Source organism: Hemibagrus wyckioides, linkage group LG10 (assembly GCF_019097595.1).
Source record: "Hemibagrus wyckioides isolate EC202008001 linkage group LG10, SWU_Hwy_1.0, whole genome shotgun sequence".
NCBI classification, from domain to species: Eukaryota; Metazoa; Chordata; class Actinopteri; order Siluriformes; family Bagridae; genus Hemibagrus; species Hemibagrus wyckioides.
Window position 1 is genome coordinate 11,655,032 of NC_080719.1, and position 20,009 is coordinate 11,675,040.

Consider the following 20,009-nt stretch of genomic DNA (forward strand, 5'->3'; position numbering starts at 1 on the left):
TTTAGCTTAATTCACTTTTTGTAGTGCTGCAAAAAGTGTGATTTCCACTGACAAAAGAAAGCAAAATAGAAAATAAATGTTGAAAGTGAGTGATTAAAATATGTTAAACTAGCTTTTTAATTCATCGTTGAATCGTGTATTTCTTGGCAGCATTGTGTTCTATATGCTTTGGGCTTTCTGCTATTTGTGTGTTTTCTGTTTGCTCTTGGTGAGGGTTTGTTTAATTGCCAATGCTGTATTTCTGATCAACAAATGAAAAAGCTACACAAGCTGTTACATAACAATCAGACCTCTTAAGTTATTTGTTTGGTATTTTCGCTTTTTGGTTTGATTGATTATATGAAGTATGAAACCTAATTGAGAGTCAAAAATATGTGTGAAATTCTCTTTATGTCTCTTTATATATGATTTCAGTTGCATTCATATAAATTAGCTGACCTTGACCTTTGCCACAGATGTTTTTCCAAAGACACGCCACATTGTTTTGGCGGATGTTGGATTTTTTTCAACCAAAAATCCTCCTGTTCAGCGTAATTAAAATTGCCCTGAGAAAGCCGATTCCCTCTCACTCCAGCTGAGTTTATGGGGTTTATTACAATGTGAGGAAAGGTCAGATCCTGCTTTGCTTCTTTTAAGTTCACCTTGACATTAAAATGTTCCTTACCTCTGACCTTCAGGGTCTTTGTGTGTGTTTCATGTGGATCATGTTGCAGAAGCATTTTGCCTGGATTTTCTGTGAAAGAATTTTTTGGAGAATCTAAGAAAAGAATAATAATAAAATATCCATAAAGACTTGTTTTCTGTTTTTCATTCCTCCAAAATTCTGCCACATATTCGATCATCCAAGTGTCCTGAATCTAATCTAGTGTGTGTGTGTGTGTGTGTATGTGTGTGTTTGGGACATCATGGTTTGGTACTAAGTAACTCAAACCACATGGTGGATAAACTTCATACGCACAAAACATCATGACTAAACATAACGTAAAGTTCAAACTAATAAATGTGCAAAAAAAAAAAACAACTTTCCACTAACTGTCCCCAGCATCGCTTTCACTGCAAAGGCAGGTGTGACTTGTTAACGTCCAGCAAGGTTTTCTAATGTTTTGTTGGTCAGCTATTCCACTTTAGCTTTTGTTTTGAATTGTTTGGGAGTTTTTTTGTGCTTTTTACTCATTTCTTTTTAGTTGTGATTTATCTCTATAATTCTCTCTTTCTTTCATTTGTACTTTCAGAAAAAAAAATACAGTTTTTCTTTCTGTCTTTCTTTTTTCTTACCTTCTGTCTCTATCTATCTACTCTCACTGTTTGTCTACCGTTTTTCATATATTTCTTTATTTTATTTGTTCTTTTACCTGCTGTTTTATGTTCTCTGTCATTCACAGTGTACAGTTCAGATCAGTGTGTTAATGCTGATTCAGCATTTGTGAAGGTTATGAAGGTTACGTGTCTTCATTCTCCTCTTTACACCAGCGTGATTTAATGCCCTTCGTGAAGGAATTTTAATTAGGGTACTAAATTAGTGCCCTCCTGCACTTTAGGCAGCAGTTTGGGGAACAAACAGAGATGCTGAAACTTTGTCGTGATTTCAGAGGGACCGAGAATGTGGACACCCCCTGAGCTGCAATGTTTATGCACTTCTGTCTATCTGTATCATCTTCTGTCTCCTTGTTTTTCTGTCTGTCTATCTATCTGTTCTTCTGTCTGTCTGCCTCATTGTCTCACTGTCTGTCTCACCCTGTCTCTGTCTGTTTGTCTCTTGTCTCTCTTTCTGTCTGTCTGTTCTTCTGTTTGTCTCTCTATATATCAGTTTCTGTCTATCTCTCTCTCTGTCTTTCCACCAATTCAATTCACATTCCTCCATTTTCCCCAATCTCTCTCTCTCTCTCTCCTTCTCTCTCTGAACTGTAAATCTGTTTTTCTGAAAGTTTTCTACATTTTTCATCATATGATGTGGTTTTCAGTGCTCTTCCAGTTCTTTTTTATTTTGTCTGAATTGTTTTTGTGTTTTATATTTCATTATTATTGCTGGCCAGACCATTATTATTTCTTGGCTCATGTGTTCATGAGCATTACAGAGAAAAAAGCTCCAGGGTTCAGATCCCAAGAGTTTCAGAGTCACTGTTATTATTAGTATTAGTATTAGTATTATTATTGTTGTTGTTGTTGTTGTTGGTTTGATTTAATTCATCAGTAAGTGACTTCTAAGTGAGGAATCTTTCCCACAGTCCCAACTCAGTCATTACAGCAGGGAAATGTAACATCTCTTTTCCATTACAAAAACATCCCCAAATGACAAACCTAGCTTGGATTGTTTACATGTGCTGATGATCTCTCATGGAAAAAAATCCCTTCTCAATTCTTTTTATTACAATCTGCCTTTCCACTGCATTACGCTCCTGTAAAAAGACAAAAATTAATATTTTATATGACCACACTGTCCCTCATTTTATTCATCTCACAATTATCTGATAACGTTTACTTTTGTAGTTTTTTTAAGTAAAGGAAGTAATGGAAGACTATGGCCTCCAGTTTAGTATGAAATGACTAACTCATCATTTTATGTTACGTGTAGAATATATTTCCCATGTAGACTTTTAAAGCATAATATGATTCTTTTTTCTGTTTGTCTTTCTGTATGTTTGTTTTCTTCTCCTTCTTGCTAGTAGGAAAGAAATGGTTTAATTATTCTGCTATTAACATGATGCCATGTGTTCAGTTAAATTCATATAAATTCAGGACATCTTTTGTTTTTCTTTCTTTCTTTCTTTCTTTCTTTCTTTCTTTCTTTCTTTCTTTCTTTCTTTCTTTCTTTCTTTCTTTCTTTTCTTCTCTCCTTCTTTCTTTTCATCCTTCCTTCTCCTTCATTCATAAAGGACAATCCTGATTATGATATCACATGCTTAAAAATATTTGTGTGCAATTCCAGAGCATAGTGAGAAGAAATGCTTCTTTCTTTCTTTCTTTCTTTCTTTCTTTCTTTCTTTCTTTCTTTCTTTCTTTCTTTCTTTCTTTCTTTCTTTCTTTCTTTCCTTCCTTCTTTCTTTCTTTCTTTCTTTCTTTCATTCTTGCATGACAAATGGTTATATTTATCTTACGTTGATCACATGATGTCATATGTTAGGTGAATGTATGAGACTCTTTTATAAAGGGAAGCCTGTATTTTAAATGTTTTTCTTGCTTTCTACCTGACTGTCACTTTGAGCTCCAGACACTGCAGTATTTCATTTATGTACACGTTTATTTTTTCCTTTTCTTTCTATTTTTACATCCTGAATAAAATGGATTTTTTTTTTTTTGCAAAATTCTCAAAACTCAGAAATGTAAACATGTGGTTTTCCTGCAGGATCATGCAAATGGAGATGACTGATATAATATGTGCTAGAAACCCCTCCTTATTCCTGAATTATCCAACCACCACCCACCCCTACCCGAGACACACACACACAAAATGAAATCTGTGCGTCGCTATGGCCTGACACCATACCCTGCAGGAAAATACTCTCTCCAAAGCAAACACATAGTCACCATACACACACACACACACACACACACACACACACACACTCTCACTCTGTTCATACTAAAACATAAAATAAAGTCTTAAAGCACACATTTACGATCTTCAGTTGTCCCTTTGAAGAAACCCTTACAAAGAATCTTACAAAGAGAAATCCAAAACATTTAGTAGAAAAATAGTAGATAGTATATGAACCTAGGAAGGTAAAATGTAGTATTGTAGTGTATTTTTGTAAAGCCGCTTTGTGAACGTCAATTGTTAAATGTGTTACGGAAATAAAATTTAATTGAACTGAATGTAATTGAATAGAAGTTCTCTTCCTGGATGAAAGAAGCTTTGAAGGAACTTTTTTTCTAGACCTTTATACATTACCTGTCGACACTCATTTAAAAGTGTACACTTAAATCCTGAAGTCTATTCATTGCTGCTTATAAATGAGTAATGAATAGAATACTCTGTGTGTGTGTCTGTGTGTGTGTGTGTCTGTGTGTGTGTGTGTCTCTGTGTGTGTGTGTGTGTGTGTGTGTCTGTGTGTGTGTGTGTCTCTGTGTGTGTGTGTGTGTGTGTGTGTGGGTGGGTGCTCGCACGTGCTCACACACACACAGAGAAAGAAACCCACACACTAGCGTCACTCATTTAGCACCTCACTGATTGCCATGGGATGGGGGGATTACTTCACCTAACCATTGTTCTTGGATTTTAGAGTAAGAGGACAAATGGAAGATAGGTGCCAGGAGAAGGACCGGAGAAGACTAAAGAAGATAGAAAAAGAGACAAGAGAGACAGGCGAGGACGACAGAAGATGGGGAAGTGAGACTGGGGAAACTGGGTTTGTTTTGGACAAGAGGAGACAGAAGAATACAGCTGGGTTTTTTTGGACAGGAGAAGAGAGTATGAGACGGGATTTGGTTTAGACATGAGGAGGCAGGAGAAAAAGACAGAAAATAGGAGACAAAAGTCAGGGGGAGACACGGGAAGACAGAAAACAGGAGGAGACAGGGGTTTGGTTTGGACAGGAGGAGCTAGAGTTTTGGTTTGCACAGGAGGGGACAGAAGTTTAGTCTGGACAGGAGGAGATAGAGGTTTAGTCTGGACAGGAGAAGACAGGGGGAGACAGGGGATAGGTTTGGACAGAAGGAGACAGGGGTTTGTTTTGGACAGAAGGAGACAAGGGGAGACAGAAGTTTAGTCTGAACAGGAGGAGGCAGCAGGAGGCCAGGGTTTGGTTTGGACAGACTGTGTGGACTTCTGAGTGTAGATCAGGCCGTGATGAAGCTGCGACTCAACCTCCTGCTCCTGCTGTGCAGCTCCATCTGTCTAGAAATTCTTCATCACACTCATGCTCACACTGCAGGTAAGAACATCTTCTGAACAATTCTCATGTGTGTTTGTGTGTGTCTGTGTGTGTCTGTGTGTGTGTGTTATCTGTCTACCTTTCTGTCTGTCTTTCTGTCTTTATCCATCAGTTTGTTTAGATTTTCAAATATTTTGCAGTTTATCTTTCTATCTGTTTATGTGTATATTTATCTATCTCAGATAGTCTGTCTTTGTAAGAGTATGTCTTTTTATCCATTTATTAATCTCTCCATCTGTGTATCCATCTATTACACTATTTAGTATGTTGTCTGTGATATCTAAGAACGTTACCTTGTATTTTCAGTATTCAATTACAAAGCAAAGAGATTATTTCACAGACATGCCCACACAGACCCAAAAAGAGAGAGTGTGTGTGTGTGTGTGTGTGTGAGAGAGAGAGAGAGAGAGAGAGAGAGAGAAAGAGTAACGTGGAATTAAAAGTTTTGTTAGAGAAGTGCAGTAAGCAGGAGTGTCTTGCAGGAGTTTGGGTTTAGTACTTCATGTGGGGCCTCCATGAAGGAGCAGTTCATATTTCACTTTTATTAGCTGCTGGATTACCCATGTGTGTGTGTGTGTGTGTGTGTGTGTGTGTGTGTTGTCACAGAGTTTCATAGGATCAAGTGTAGCCAATCTCTTAAAGCTAATGAAGACACTTAATGATGCGTTTATCTGCTGACTGAAGTTTCCTCATCCATTTTTTCCCACTATTGTGTTTGTTAAACTTTTTTCATTCTCTTCACTCCTTCTCTCTCTCTCTCTCTCTCTCTCTCTCTTTTACGATGTGTTCAACCTCCACTAGCTCATGCAGGAAAAATGCAATTCACTTTTATTTCCCACTTAAATGCATCCTGGTTAGAGGAGTTAGTCAGAGCAGAGATGCTCAACAGAGAGACAGACAGTGAGAGAGACAGAAACTGGCACATGGTAAGAAAGAGAAAGAGAGTGAGAGACAGACAGAAACACAGAAAGAAAGAGATCAGACAGAGAGACAAAAAGAGAGTCAGTCTGAGAAACAGAGAGAAACACAGTTACAGAGAGAGAGAGAGAGAGAGAGAGAGATGTAATAAATTTTGACTAGATGTCCTTTAAATATTATATAACTGGGTAATACTAGAGAATTTTAAGAAGCAGTATAAATATGACTCTGTCAAAAGTCATTTCGTGTTAGCTTGTGTTTATTACAGTTTTAGTCAGTTGCTTTGGCACGATCATCAAATGACACTCGTTATTCTCAAATCACTGTGTGAAGTTCTGCTAACCATTTAGACATTTTGCTGAGAGCATTTCTCATTGCTTTCACACAGAATTCTGATTTACTCATGGAGTCGTCTTTCACTTATCCTATGACGCATTGAGTAGGTCTTCAAAACTAATAAAAACTGATGACCTTCTGTTTCTAATGAGCTGTCTTACTCTCACATGCATTTATCAATATGCTGATGGTGTGCATTCGTAGAAAAGAATCTACCCGCCAGTCATACCAAATATGCTCACAGTATAATTGGGAAATGTGACAAAAGCAAGTGAGAAGGAGTGCAATTTTGTCAGCTTAACTTGTGTCAAAGAACCTCCTGAAGACCCCTTTCCCTAATAGAATATGCTACTGATTATAACTGAGCAGATTTTGTCACTGTCATTTTCCAAAGAATTCAGTGGTGTGCAAAAATATGCGCCACATGAAAGGGGTCCAATAACCCAGTGTTTTGTGGGTAAGAGGGGAAAAGCAGAGGGGGATGAGAGTGGGGAAGGGGGTAGTAAAGAGAGGGCGAGGGAACTGCTAAAACACAAAGTCAGACATAAAGTGAGGGTCTAAACACTGCTGGAAGATCATCCTCATGGTAAAAAGGAGGATGTGTTTGTCTCTCACATGCCTCCCCATGCTCCTCCTTCTTAATCCCAGCATATATACACATGATTATGACTAGTCAGAAGGTCCATCCTACACAGGGCACATTCACACATACACTTACACACTGCCGACTATTTAGAGATGCCAATACTGCCTAGAACGCATGTCTTTGGACTGAGGGAAGCAACTGAAAAAAAGCACAGAAAATCTGTCTATTAATTAGCCGTTTCTGTAATAAAGGCAGCTATTTTTCTCACTTGGGTCATGTGATCCTCAGTGCCATTAGTAGGTGTGTGTTACATATTACAGGTTTGTGTGAAGAAAAGTCAATGGAAAGCTGTGTACAAAACTCAATTATAAGGCAAACAGATTTAGATTCATTGTGTGTGTGTGTGTGTGTGATGTCTTAGCAGTTGTTCAGTGTTCACGTCCCCCTGTTCTACTGCATAACTGAAGAATCTGTTAGATGACGTCTTGCTTTTGCTTCTAATGAGATTTTTTTTTTTTTTTGCTTTTTTGTGAACAGCTCTTTGGGAAGCAGATCCTTCATACTGGAATGAACAAGCAAAGAATGTCCTGGATGATGCACTTAAACTCCAGCCACGGAATCACAGGGCCAAAAACATTATCCTCTTCCTCGGTGATGGTGAGTTACAGTGTTTGAAGTTAGGTTAAGGGGCAGAGTTAGAACAAAGAGAGGGGTTAGGTTGAGAGTAGAAGCCAGGGTCTGTCAATTATTTCATATCAAATATAGCATAATAGATTAATGACCTGGCTGTTGCTGTTTGACTAACAAATATCTACATAAATTAGGAGGGGGCTTTGTCTGTAACTTTTGCCCCATGAAGCCTCTGCCTATAATGCTTTGCCCGACCAGAAGATTCTGCCCATCATGGAGCTTCTCTCAATAGAAAGCTTTTTCCCAAGTTGGGCATTGCACAGTATGATGCTTTGTCTAAGCAGGGAATCCTGTCCATCATGGTGCTTTTCACAACATAAAGCTTCAGCTTAAAAGGGGGCATCTGTCCACCATGGGGTTTATGCCCAACACAAGTCTTTCCTAGCCATGGGATTCTATTCATCCAAATGTTTTTGTCCAGCAAGAGGCTTCTGCCCAGTTTACAGTTTTCCAACCAGAGGCTTTCGGCAACATTGGGGGCTTGACCATTATGGAGCTTTGACCATTCAAAGGTTTCTGCCCAACAACGGTCATCTACCATTATGCAGGGCTTTGTCTAGCCACGGTTTCTGCCCTGCCAGAGGTTTCTGGACAGAGAAGAGATTTGTGCCCAGCCAAGGGCTTTGGTCCAACATGGGGCTTCATGCTAATCCAGGCTTCTACCACTGTGCATTGCCTAGTTACAGACTTCAACCCAACATGGGTGCTTCTGTCAAAGCAGGGGCTTCTGCCCAACACAGTGGACTTCTTTATTCATTGTGAGGGTATTTAATCAATATAAATACTAATTATTATTATTATTATTATTATAATTAGTAGTAGTAGTAGTAGTAATAGTAGCAGTAGTAGTATTGTATATGTATACATCAGAAAGTGTCCCTGTTTCTGTTTCTGTATTTATATGCAAGAAGAAGCATATAAGTACTTATTATACATCATTGATTTGTCACACAGGAATGGGTGTGTCCACCGTCTCAGCTGCCCGAATCCTGAGAGGACAGATGGATGGAGGATCAGGGGAGGAGACTGTCCTCACCCTGGATACATTTCCTTACCTTGCTCTGTCAAAGGTTAAAAAGTCTATCATCACGCCATCATCATCACTCTATTATCAGCACTTCAGTATCATTAGTCTATCACCACTCCATCATCATCATCATCATAATCATCATCCTCGTTCTATCAATATCATCTTCATTCCATCATCACTCTATCATCACCTCGTTGTTATCACCATTATTGATATCATCATCATCATCATCATCATCATCACTACCACTCCATCACTGTAATCATCAGCAGCAGCTGAAGCAGCAGGATGACAATATAATAATGATAATGATAATAAAAAGATGATTACCATGCTGGATCATCTCCCTATCCTCCATCACTCTCTAGAACCCAGTGAGTGAGAGTGTTGAGGAAGACAGGTAGAAATTTTAGCTGAGTTCTCTGCCATTACCTGCCTGTTTAACCTATCTCCTCTCAATCCACAGGCATTTGACCAGACCCCCATTGCCACACACTCCATCTGCATCATTATCACTACTAAACTACTATCTTATGTGCACTATTTCATCACTATTTTCACACACACACACACACACAACCACAGTGTATCTTATCTACCAGTTACTGGAAATCTCTCTCTCTCTCTCTCTCTCTCTCTTTCTGTGTGTGTGTTTTTAAGTCAGTTCATTATTTCAGATATTTGTGTTGTCTATTTTTACTGAAAACAGGAAGCTCTACTTTTAGCCTGCAGACATGTGACAAGGAAAAACTTCAGCATAAATTCACTTTTACACAAGAGTTTACCTGTTCCACCTTCCTACATTGTTTCTAGAAACATTTCACTGAGCTCTTTTTTACATTAGCATGTTTGTGTTTGTGATGTGTGTGTAGACTTACAGCGTGGATAAACAGGTAGCAGACAGTGCGAGCACGGCTACAGCATACCACTGTGGTGTTAAAGCAAACTCTAAAACAGTGGGTTTAAGTGCGAGTGCCATCCCCTACGAGTGTAACACAACCTTTGGAAATGAAGTCTTCTCCGTCCTGCACCGCGCTAAATTACAAGGTATGTTAACATAAGCTAACATGACGTGGAAGTTGAAAAGTATGGGGTGCAGAGAAGAATGGATTCTCCTAAAGATCTTAATGTTTCGTGCTGTTTTAGTTCACATAACCTTTGTGTTTACAATATCTGCCTACTGTTATTGATTGATTGATGCTGTTGGTTGTCATGGTAATTCAGTGATTATAGTATATGAAAAGTTGAATACATCTGCTAGAAAATAAGGATTTAAATCATGTCTCCCCTACTAAATTTTGGGTTTAGTGAGGCCAAGTGTTAACAGTTGAGTTAGAATGAGGATTAGGTTTAGCATGAGAGGAGGATTTTGAGTGATTGGTGGCTAGAGTGAGGAGTTTGTTAGACTGATGATGGAGTCTGAGGAGCAGGATTAAAGTGATTGATGGTGTTATTTGAGGGGCAGGGTTAGAGTGAGAGGCAGGGTTTTGGCAAGGTGACTTACAGCAATGGATGGGGTTAGAGTGAGGGATGGGTTTATTGAGAGGTGAGGTTAGATTGAGGGAAGGGCTTTATAGCAATGGGTGGGGTTAAATTAAGGGGTATGCAAATTAGAAGTGGGGTCACACTCATAGGCAGGGTTAGAGTGAAGGGTGGGGTTAAAGGGATGGGGTTAATTACATATCAGTATGTCTCAAATGTAACAGAATAAAACTGAAGTTCTCATAAGAGGCTGTTGTAATAACAGTAATAGAGTAGAAGTTGCAAAGGTCACATACTGATGTGTGTTTACGATTAATCTTTATGGCTTCTTGGCTACAGGACAAGTGATTATGTAGATAAGTACGGATGTGATGATACCATAGTTATAATACATTTTTAATGGGAAATAAAGTTGAGACTTTGAGACTAATCACACACACACACACACACACACAAACATTAAGTCTTTAATCCTGCCAACTAGCAGCACCACACTGTTATTTCATAATTCCTTCCATTCCGCACAGCGAGTGTAGCCAAAAAAACAGTGTGTGTGTATGTATGTGCGTGTGTGTGTGTCTGTGTGTGTGTGTGTGAGGTCTATGAGTATGTGCACAGTCCCTCAGGGTGGCCTGTGTGTGTATTTAAACAAGTGTGAAACATGTCCAAATATGCCAATTCAGCACTGTGTTGAGAATAACTTCACTGTGCCTGGGGTATTTTCCGGAAAACAGGAAAATGTTCTTTTATATCATGTGTTTGTTAAATAGTGTGTGCCATTTACAGGAGCTATTTATACAGTTTACAAGGAACCCTTGCATATGGGGTTCCTGAAAAATGTTGTAAGCACCACAGCTTGCTGATCATCTCCGCTGTCTACCTAAAATCCCTTAAAACAGAATACACTCCTAAAATTCTTTGACCCCTTAAGAATTTGTCAGTTGTCTTTCTGGGATTTATGTAGAATCCTACAATAATGCATCTTCCTATCAGACAGGGAAAACAACATATTTGGGTATAAAGAAGCAATAATTATCCAATAAACTCCTTTACCCTAAGAAGCCTTCCAGTCCACCAAGTACCCTGAGCCTCTTCCTGACAGTTGGTTCATATTTTTCAAAAAAGAGATGCTTCTGAAACTCTTAATTGATTAATTCTAACCTTTAAGACTTCTCTATGAGAGACAGATCTGTATTTTAATTGTAAAGGTTCCCCCTTTAAGTTTGTTCTGGATATTCAGTTCTAGCTTCTTGCAGTACCATTTGAGTTTTTGTATATTTTGCCTGACATTCATTGTTCAGTGTGTGTGTGTGTGTGTGTGTAGGTAAATCAGTAGGCATTGTGACCACCACTCGAGTCCAGCATGCATCTCCGGCAGCAGCGTATGCCCATTCAGTGAGCCGCAGCTGGTACAGTGATTCTGATTTACCACCTGAAGCCCAGCAAGATGGCTGTGTGGACATTTCCACTCAACTCATCACCAACACCGACATTGATGTAAGACTAACACCTCACTGACACCATCATTACACACCATTTTCACCACCATTACGCATCACCATCATGACATGTCCTCCATACTATATGTTTAAGTAATGTAAAACACCTGTGGTGCTTATAAATAATAAAATAATCAATAATGGGAAGGTGTGATGAAGCAGAGTTACTGCTAACACCCAGAATTTTACTTTACACCAGCTGATTGCTCAAATCTGGTTGGTCAGAAGGTGTGCATTATTTTTCATATAACAGCACAGCTATTTCCTGTAGTAATATGAAATATATGTTAATGTTAACATGCTCTGTGTGTGTGTGTGTGTGTGTGAGAGAGAGAGAGAGAGCGAGAGAGGGAGGTTTGTGAGGGAATGACTGTTTATTACAGCTATAAGAGTTTTTAGCTATTTACAAACACTTAATGGATTTTAAATGTTGTATTAACATTTATAGCACATTTATAGCATGTATAAGGTATTTTAGATTAAGGCAATAAGAATGCTTTCTAAATAGCTAGTACACCGCTAATAAGGATCCAAATTAACTTAATAATATGTAGCAAAGGTGTTATAAATTATCATTGCAATGGAATTAAATAAATAATATCTGTGCATTTAGAAAATAAAGATTATAGTTATAAACATATTTTCAGCTTGCTAATTATATGCATGTTTTAAATATGATTAAATGATAAACACATCATCTGCTAGTAGATAATGAATTGATTTTAAGCATTGATATAATATTGGAATTTTTTTCTGTTCTCTTTGTGTGCATCAGGTTATTCTTGGAGGTGGACGGATGTACATGACACCCAAAGGCACTCCGGATCCAGAATATCCATCTTCATCATCACGGAAAGGTGACCGTGAGGACATGAGGAACCTGATCGAGGCATGGCTGGATCAGCGGAAGGTAAATAACACAGCATGAAAGTGTAAAGTTTTTTTAGATTATAATCAGCAGCGTTAAGCATAGGTAAAGGGTTCATTTGGAATAATTGAAATAAAATATACAGCCAGTATCACATTTCCGGCATTTGGCCTTATCCAGAGCGACATTTATCTAATTTTATACAACTAAGCAATTGAGGCCTTACTCAGGGGCAGCTTGGTGGACCTGGGATTTGAACTCACAACCTTCTGCTAATAGACTAACACCTTAAACACTAACCACATTTTCTTCTCATGCATTGATTCGCAACACGAATTACTACTGCAATAAAAATGTATGTCTTCATCAATTTGATGTTGTCTCGCTTAAAAGAAAGTGGCGGAGCGGACAAACTACAAAGACAATGACAATATTGTAGATTCCAACTTTTATAAGTATATTTAAAATTCTATTATTATTTATTATTATTTCAGATGTTGAAAATAAACAAAAACATACAAAATCATAAATTCTGCAAATACTAAACATATTGTTTCCTCTGCTATGTTTCTTTCTTTTTCCTTAGGACAGGAGTGCTCAGTATGTTTGGAATAAAGAGCAGTTTAATGCAGTGAATGTGAACACTACAGACTCTCTGATGGGTAAAATGATTGTATTTTAACAACACCATCATGTACTGGCTTAAAAATTTAAATAGCTGTTTGTGCTGGACAAAAAAAAGCAATGTACTGAGCTTGCAAAAAAGCATAGATTGCTAAGGATTCATTGCATCATTAACACTATGACACATCTTTTACGTTTTTCCAGTTTTATGGTGAAATATCCTATATTTTTGTAAAGATGAGGTCCGATAGTCTACTTTGTTGCCCAGCTAATCACAAAATTCTCTGAAATGGTTGTCTCTCACAGGGCTGTTTGAACCTAAGGACATGAGGTTTGAGGTGTTCAGGAACCGAACACGGGATCCCTCCATTGTGGACATGACTGAAAAAGCCATTCAGATACTCAAGAAAAACCCAAATGGATTTTTCCTTTTTGTGGAAGATGAGTAGTTTTATATAAACTTATTCAAAATTATTACTGTGTCCAAAATATTTTGTGTGCAATTGTACTGTGTATTCAACATACACTTTCTATGTTGTGACACTTCACAGCATAGAATCGATGCATTATTTTTTTAAAAGAGGAAAATATTACATATTACAAGCTTATTACTTAAGTGTGTATGACTTTTTTAGTAAACATTTTGTTGATGCCAAAATTGTAAAATCAGATTAAATGTATAAGTTTTTTATGTAAGTTTAATTACATTTTTAAATATTTGTTCCTGATTATGACGTGTTTATTTTATCTGAAAGGGGCAGGATCGATCATGGCCACCATGCTGGTATCGCTAAACTGGCGCTAACCGAGACAGTGATGTTCGACAAAGCAGTTCGCCGAGCATCTCAGCTCACCAAAGAGTCAGAAACACTCACCATCGTCACTGCAGATCACTCACACGTCTTCACGTTTGGCGGGAGCACACCCCGGGGGAACCCTATTTTTGGTGCGTTGTTCAGATTAGTGCTCAGATTATGTAGGGTAAAGAATGTTGTTGTGATCATGTGGGTTTTTGTGATTTTTTTATAAGGTCTGGCACCGAAGAAGGCAGATGACAGACTTCCATTTACTAGTATCCTGTATGCTAATGGGCCCGGATATGTGCATGTAAACGGGACAAGAGCGAACGTGTCGGCAGTGGATTACTGTAAGTTTCTGTGTGAGATGTTAACATTAACACTGGTAGAATAAAAATAAAAAATAAATAATAGCAATACTGGACTTCCTACAGAGCCAGATTGGAATAATAATCCCGCTAAATTAGCTACACAGCATCCTCTGGAAAAAGAAAGTCCTATGCAATGTGTATGAAAATCTTTAAAAAAAATTAGCTTAAGAAGCCAAAACCCTATATGGATGGGATTCATTTCACAGGGATATAAATGAATTATTATTTATTACTTCCATTTCTTTTTAATTTTTTCCAGTCCAGATTTGCCATGATGGTGATCTTTTATGGAACAAGTTTAAATTTCAAGAGTATGTACATTAAAGCAATATTGCACAAGTATATTGAATATGATCCAAGTATGCTCTAGCTGTAGGCACAAGGTAATCACAGGTGTGATCTGATACACAGTACAACAGCAAAGCTGCAATTGTGATGTTGCTTTTATACATGGCTGTCAACAAGAAATTAATATTGAGTAACAGATTTTTGCTCCATCAGTCAAAATAGAAGCCACAACTGGACAGAACGCTTCATAAAAGTTTTATACAGTTATATTGGAATGTTGTTGTTTAACAGTAATGCACATGTATGACCAGCACTTCAGTTAAAGAGGATTTAACCCGCTCATTTAGTTAGATTGTATTGTGGATGGGAAATCCAGTTTTTTTTCACTGGGTCAGGACAATCAGCTCAGCTCACTAATAAGAGTTGATGCTTGGGCTCTGAAAAAGCCTGTTTTTTCTTGTTTTTTGTTGCTGTTTTTTTTTTTTTTGTTTGCTTCTTTGTTTTTTGCCTATGGATCTATCAGTTAAATTGTTCACATATATCTTTGCATTAACTTGGCATTGTGTATGTATAAATAAATTTAAAAACACATGCTACAGGTTAGCTACAGATTAACTTTCTCCAATACACTAAAAGCCACTTTACATAAAGTGATAGCAGGTTTATAAGTTTATTGCAAGTGACAAGGTACAATATGTTGCCGATAAAATGTCAGTTAATCTCTGTTGGAGACTATGTGATATCAGTTATCATAGGATCGGCCTTGAATGCACTGAAGTGACGACATTCTGCTTTTGGTGAGTTGTTAGATGATCACATTGATGTGACATAGATGACGCACAATATTTTGGTCCAAAATTTCTGACAACTACAAAAGCTGCTAAAATGGGACATAGGTCAAATAAAGCAATCTGAGGCCAGTGATTTTATTTCATCCTCTCAGCTCTTATTACAAAAAAACAATCATACAATGTAATGTTTAAGTAAGTTCATGCAGTAACATTATTGTCCTGCTGTATTATTTGCACTTAACTTTCCTCAAAGGTAAAATCTGAAGATTTCCCTTTAATCCTGATAATTTATCACTTTACGTTAGTGTTTGTGCGTTATTGTAATGCACAGCAGAGAACCTGGCTGTCACTGACGCTTACGTATCGATATGCTCTGCCAAACACCTCAGCGGTTGATAAGGTTCACTGGTTGCCCTTTGTCACATCATTCCATTGCGTGAAACAGCATTAAAAATAGTGAGTATACTGATAAATTTCAGTATAAGTCCACACCCAAAAGTCAGCACTGAATAAAAGATCCAGCAATAAAATGTCCAGCATTGCTTTATTTAAGAAAATGAAATGAAAAGTGGGGAAGGTTGGCTTATTTGTCAGCATGTTTGCCTAGCAACTCTGGGGTTGGGGTCTGATTCTTGACTCCACTAAGTGTGCATACAGTTTTCATGTTCTCCCTGTGCTTCAGGGGTTTCCTCTGGGTACTCTGGTTTCCTCCCCCACTCCAGCTGATCTCTAAGTTTTTCATAGTGTGTGAATGGGTGTGCGATTCCCAGCCTCAGGTTCCCAACAAACCTTAAAAGGCACAGAATATGGATGGAAGGAAGGAAATGAAAGGAATGTGTTAGAAACACCCAGTGAAGGTTCCCCCTTTAAATAAAGTGTTAACAGCTGTGTAACTGGGCAGAAGTTACACTATTGCAGTCTAGGAAATGAATCCCATCTATACAGTACCGAAATTAGTTTGAATGAAGTAATGCTACAGAGGAAGGTTTCGTGTCGCGGTTTAGGACAATTTGAAATAAATTATCACAACAAAATTATTATTTTATTATCAGCATGTTCTGATTGTTGAGCATAGGTGTGAGAATTATGTTTTAAGTGTGTGTAATAACAATTGTGTATTTGTTATCTGCAGTTGATGAGGAATACATGCAGCAGGCTGCTGTGCCATTAGATGCTGAGACTCATGGAGGCGAAGATGTGGCAATTTACGCTAAAGGCCCGATGGCTCATCTTCTCCATGGCGTCAAAGAGCAACATTACATCGCTCATGTGATGGCATATGCCACTTGCCTCCATCCCTACACCGACTGTCCCCCTGAACTTAACTCAACCCCCCGTCTCTCTCTCTCTCTTTCACTCAGTTTTTCATGTGCAGTGATATGGTTCGGCTTCAGATGACGATGTTAATCTATGCCTGTGCTCCCACACAGGCTATAATGCACCCACTTCCCTTTCCCTTTTAGAGGTTTTACCTGTAAAAAGAAGATAAAGGTGAAACTTGAATATGTGATACTCATTCAGATCAACATGAATTAGGCCCTAAAATGCTGGTTTCAATTACACGATATGCTATCTTAACAATATGAACTGACTAAATACAACACTGAACAAATGTTAGCCAGCTAACTAGATAGCTTAGCTAATATTGCTTGCTATCTACGTCTAGCTGATAAATAAACTATCAAAATGTTTAATTAAATCTAGAGGCTAGCATGGATTTGCAAGCATGTTAGCTAAACATAACCAGATGTGAATTTGTGAGGGGAAAGATTATGGGCATTTGCTGAGGGCTTTATTTGAAACTCAGGGATGGATTGTAACAGATTCCCTTTTTTAAATAAATATTGTTTTTGCACTTTTACAGTCATTTCAACCATCCATAAAAACATACATAAAGATAAAGGTCTTTACATAAATGTTAATGTGTCATTTTTATTATTTGTTAGTTGTTTTGTTGTTTATGTAAACAAGCAAATTTTCTATGCAGAAATTTTATAGGCATTTTCTAAAGTAGGAGTTTTCTGTAGAATTTATATTTACAGTACTGTATAATGCACACTGAACCAAAATTTAAAAATTAAATTCTTTTCTATTTTCAATATTACATGAATTTCTACTTCTTTAAGTCTGGTAAGTTGTGCCTCCATTGACTGGACTTGTTTGTCCAGCATATCCCACAGTGCCTTTACTCCCACTAGCCTTCAGTTCCCATACAGATCAATGAGTCATCCATGACACTGTTTACAGTTCACTGGCTGTCCTTCCTTGGACCACTTTTAGTATTAACATATTGGGAACGCCACACAAGACGTGCTGTTTTGGAGATGCCTCAGTTGTCTAGCCATCATGATCTAGCCCTTGTAAAAGTCGCTCAGATCTTTACACATACCCATTTTCCAGCACATCAACTTCAATAACTGACTATTCACATGCTGCCTAATATATCCCACCCCTTGAGAGGTGCCACTGTAAAAAGATAATCAACGTTATTCACTTTACCTCTCAGTGGTTTTAAAGTTAAAGCTGATTGGTGTATATAAGTAATAACATGCTAGTGCACAAAAAAGCCACACACCAAAGGTTAATAATCTAGGGCCCATGAGCTCCTATGTGTAGTAGGGGCATCTTAGCTGTCTATCTAACAATAGGGTGGGGCAATGAAATAAATCAAAAGCACATGTTTTATTGTTGCTTGAAGTGTTTCTGTTTTTACTATGACCTTATATAAGAACGAACATTTTAATTTAATTCTTATATGATTCACAATTGACATGTCATTAGTACTGAAATGTGATGATAAAAATGAAAGTAACAAAAAAAGGTCATATAAATCCAGTAAGAATATAAATCCAGGTGAACTTCATGGAAACATACAAAGAGATTGTGACTCTGGAGTAAGCACTTTATTCCACTGGATCCAGTCTATCTTGGCGACATTTGTTGCAAAGGCGGAAGAATTCACTTATGGGATGCATCCATTGTGGTTCACCAGACACCTACACAGTTACACTCTCATTCACACTTACCAGCATGTTTTCATAGAGTGGGAGGTTTTTAAATGCATATGAATACAGAATAAACATGCAGAGCTCTACACAAACAGTGACACACAAAACACAATCTTGGAGTTATGAGGCAGCAATGCCCTCATGTACCACTGCAACCCTTTGAAAAAAGTTGCTATTTTGTTAAACATACTCAAGTTTTTAAAAATATGTAAGTAGATTTTCTTCTATAATTTATGGAAACTGAATTGATTTAATTGATAAATGATTCCTGCGATGGACTGGTGACCTGTCCAGGGTGTACCCCTGCCTTTCGCCCTATGTGCTCTGGGATAGGCTCCAGCAGACCCCCCTGTCACCTAATTAGGAATAAAGAAGGTATAGAAAATGGATGGATGGATGGATAAATGATTCATCAATGAATCTGAATGGAGGCAGAGATATACATAATATATGCACTTATATGTACATATTATATACACACACAGACAAGAAAAAGTTAGTTTTATTCAATCCTATAGTTGTAAATGACTTAAAAACACAAAAAATGGGTAAAATTTATTTTTATATTTGCACACAGAATAATTTTCATGTTCATCAAAAAGACAGTCCTTTGCAGCAATAACTGCCTGACAAATCTGTGGCATTCTACTGATCCAATTTTGTAGACATTCAGTTGTGATTTCCTCCAAGGCCTTTTGCAGCACTTCCCAAAGGTCTGCTGTGCTGGTTGTTTGTGCATCTTGTCCCACTGCAAACTTTTCTTTCAACTTGCAAACCATATTAAGTTTTTTCTTGGCAACTCTGCCCACAAGGCCAGCTATTCTGAGTCTCCAAGCATACTGTGCACACTGGATTCTCTTATGTTTTATTCAATGATGCAGCCAATTCAGAAGCAGTGAGGCATCAGTTTCTCAAGGAAGACACTTGATTTATATTTGTATTTATCTTCTTAGGCAGGTGTGCACTTGGGCCTTCTACTGCTTCTTCTGTTCTGTTCTGACTGGCATGTCTCTGGACTATACTGTACACCTTTTTAAAGAAATCATAAATTTTTTGGCTAAACCTTGTAAAGAAAAACATTACTGACAGGTCGATGATTTGTGATTATTATTTACACTGAAATAACAAGTCACTTTCCAAATCAGATAGTTGCAAAGCCTTCAGGTTTAACACTGATTAAGTGGCAAGTGGTAGTTTTTTTGTAAAAGATAATATTTAAAGTACAATTACACGTGTACTTTAATACTCCTGAGTAAAGTGCAGTGATGATATTGAATTGTAATGGCCAGTGCCACTACACTATCAGTATCACACATTATCAGTGGCTTTCATGTTCAATATTTTGAACTCGTTGTAATAAATCATAAACCACTGACAGGCATAGGGACAGATTGTGTGTGTGAATAATGTGTGCCAAGTCTACTTCAGATTTATTTAGTTACGTCAGAGTCCATGTAAATGTTTCCATCACACTTGGTGTAAACTTGATGCCCATGCATTGCACACACTGTAACCATAACAATAATCTTGCCAGTTCTATCTATCTGACAGTTCAGCTTCAATTCAGTTTAATTTCATGTTTTATAGGGCTTTTAACAATAGACGTTATCACAAAGCATCTTAACTGAAATATGTCAATTCTATATATAAGCTTATAAATGTGTCCCTAATAAACAAGTCAGAGGCAACAATGATAAGGGAAAAACTCCCAGAGATGATTATGAGGATTAAACCTTGAGAGGAAGCAGACTCAAACAGGACCCCATCCACATCTGGGTGACACTGGATAGTGTGATTGTAAATCATTTCCCTTCTGTACTGTATAGACAAACGTGCAACCTGCTGTGACC

At 37.7% G+C, this 20,009-nt stretch overlaps 1 protein-coding gene across 1 annotated transcript; it reads left to right on the top strand.

The window, feature by feature from the left end:
• The first annotated feature begins 4,129 nt into the window (after positions 1-4,129).
• Positions 4,130-17,184, top strand: alpi.1 (alkaline phosphatase, intestinal, tandem duplicate 1). Its single transcript, XM_058400431.1, has 11 exons — positions 4,130-4,871; positions 7,249-7,368; positions 8,356-8,471; positions 9,304-9,478; positions 11,238-11,410; positions 12,188-12,322; positions 12,867-12,942; positions 13,211-13,349; positions 13,660-13,850; positions 13,935-14,051; positions 16,284-17,184. The coding sequence occupies exons 1-11, from the start codon at positions 4,787-4,789 to the stop codon at positions 16,547-16,549; spliced, it is 1,593 nt and encodes a 530-aa protein (XP_058256414.1). The 5' UTR covers positions 4,130-4,786; the 3' UTR covers positions 16,550-17,184.
• The last annotated feature ends 2,825 nt before the right edge of the window (positions 17,185-20,009 follow it).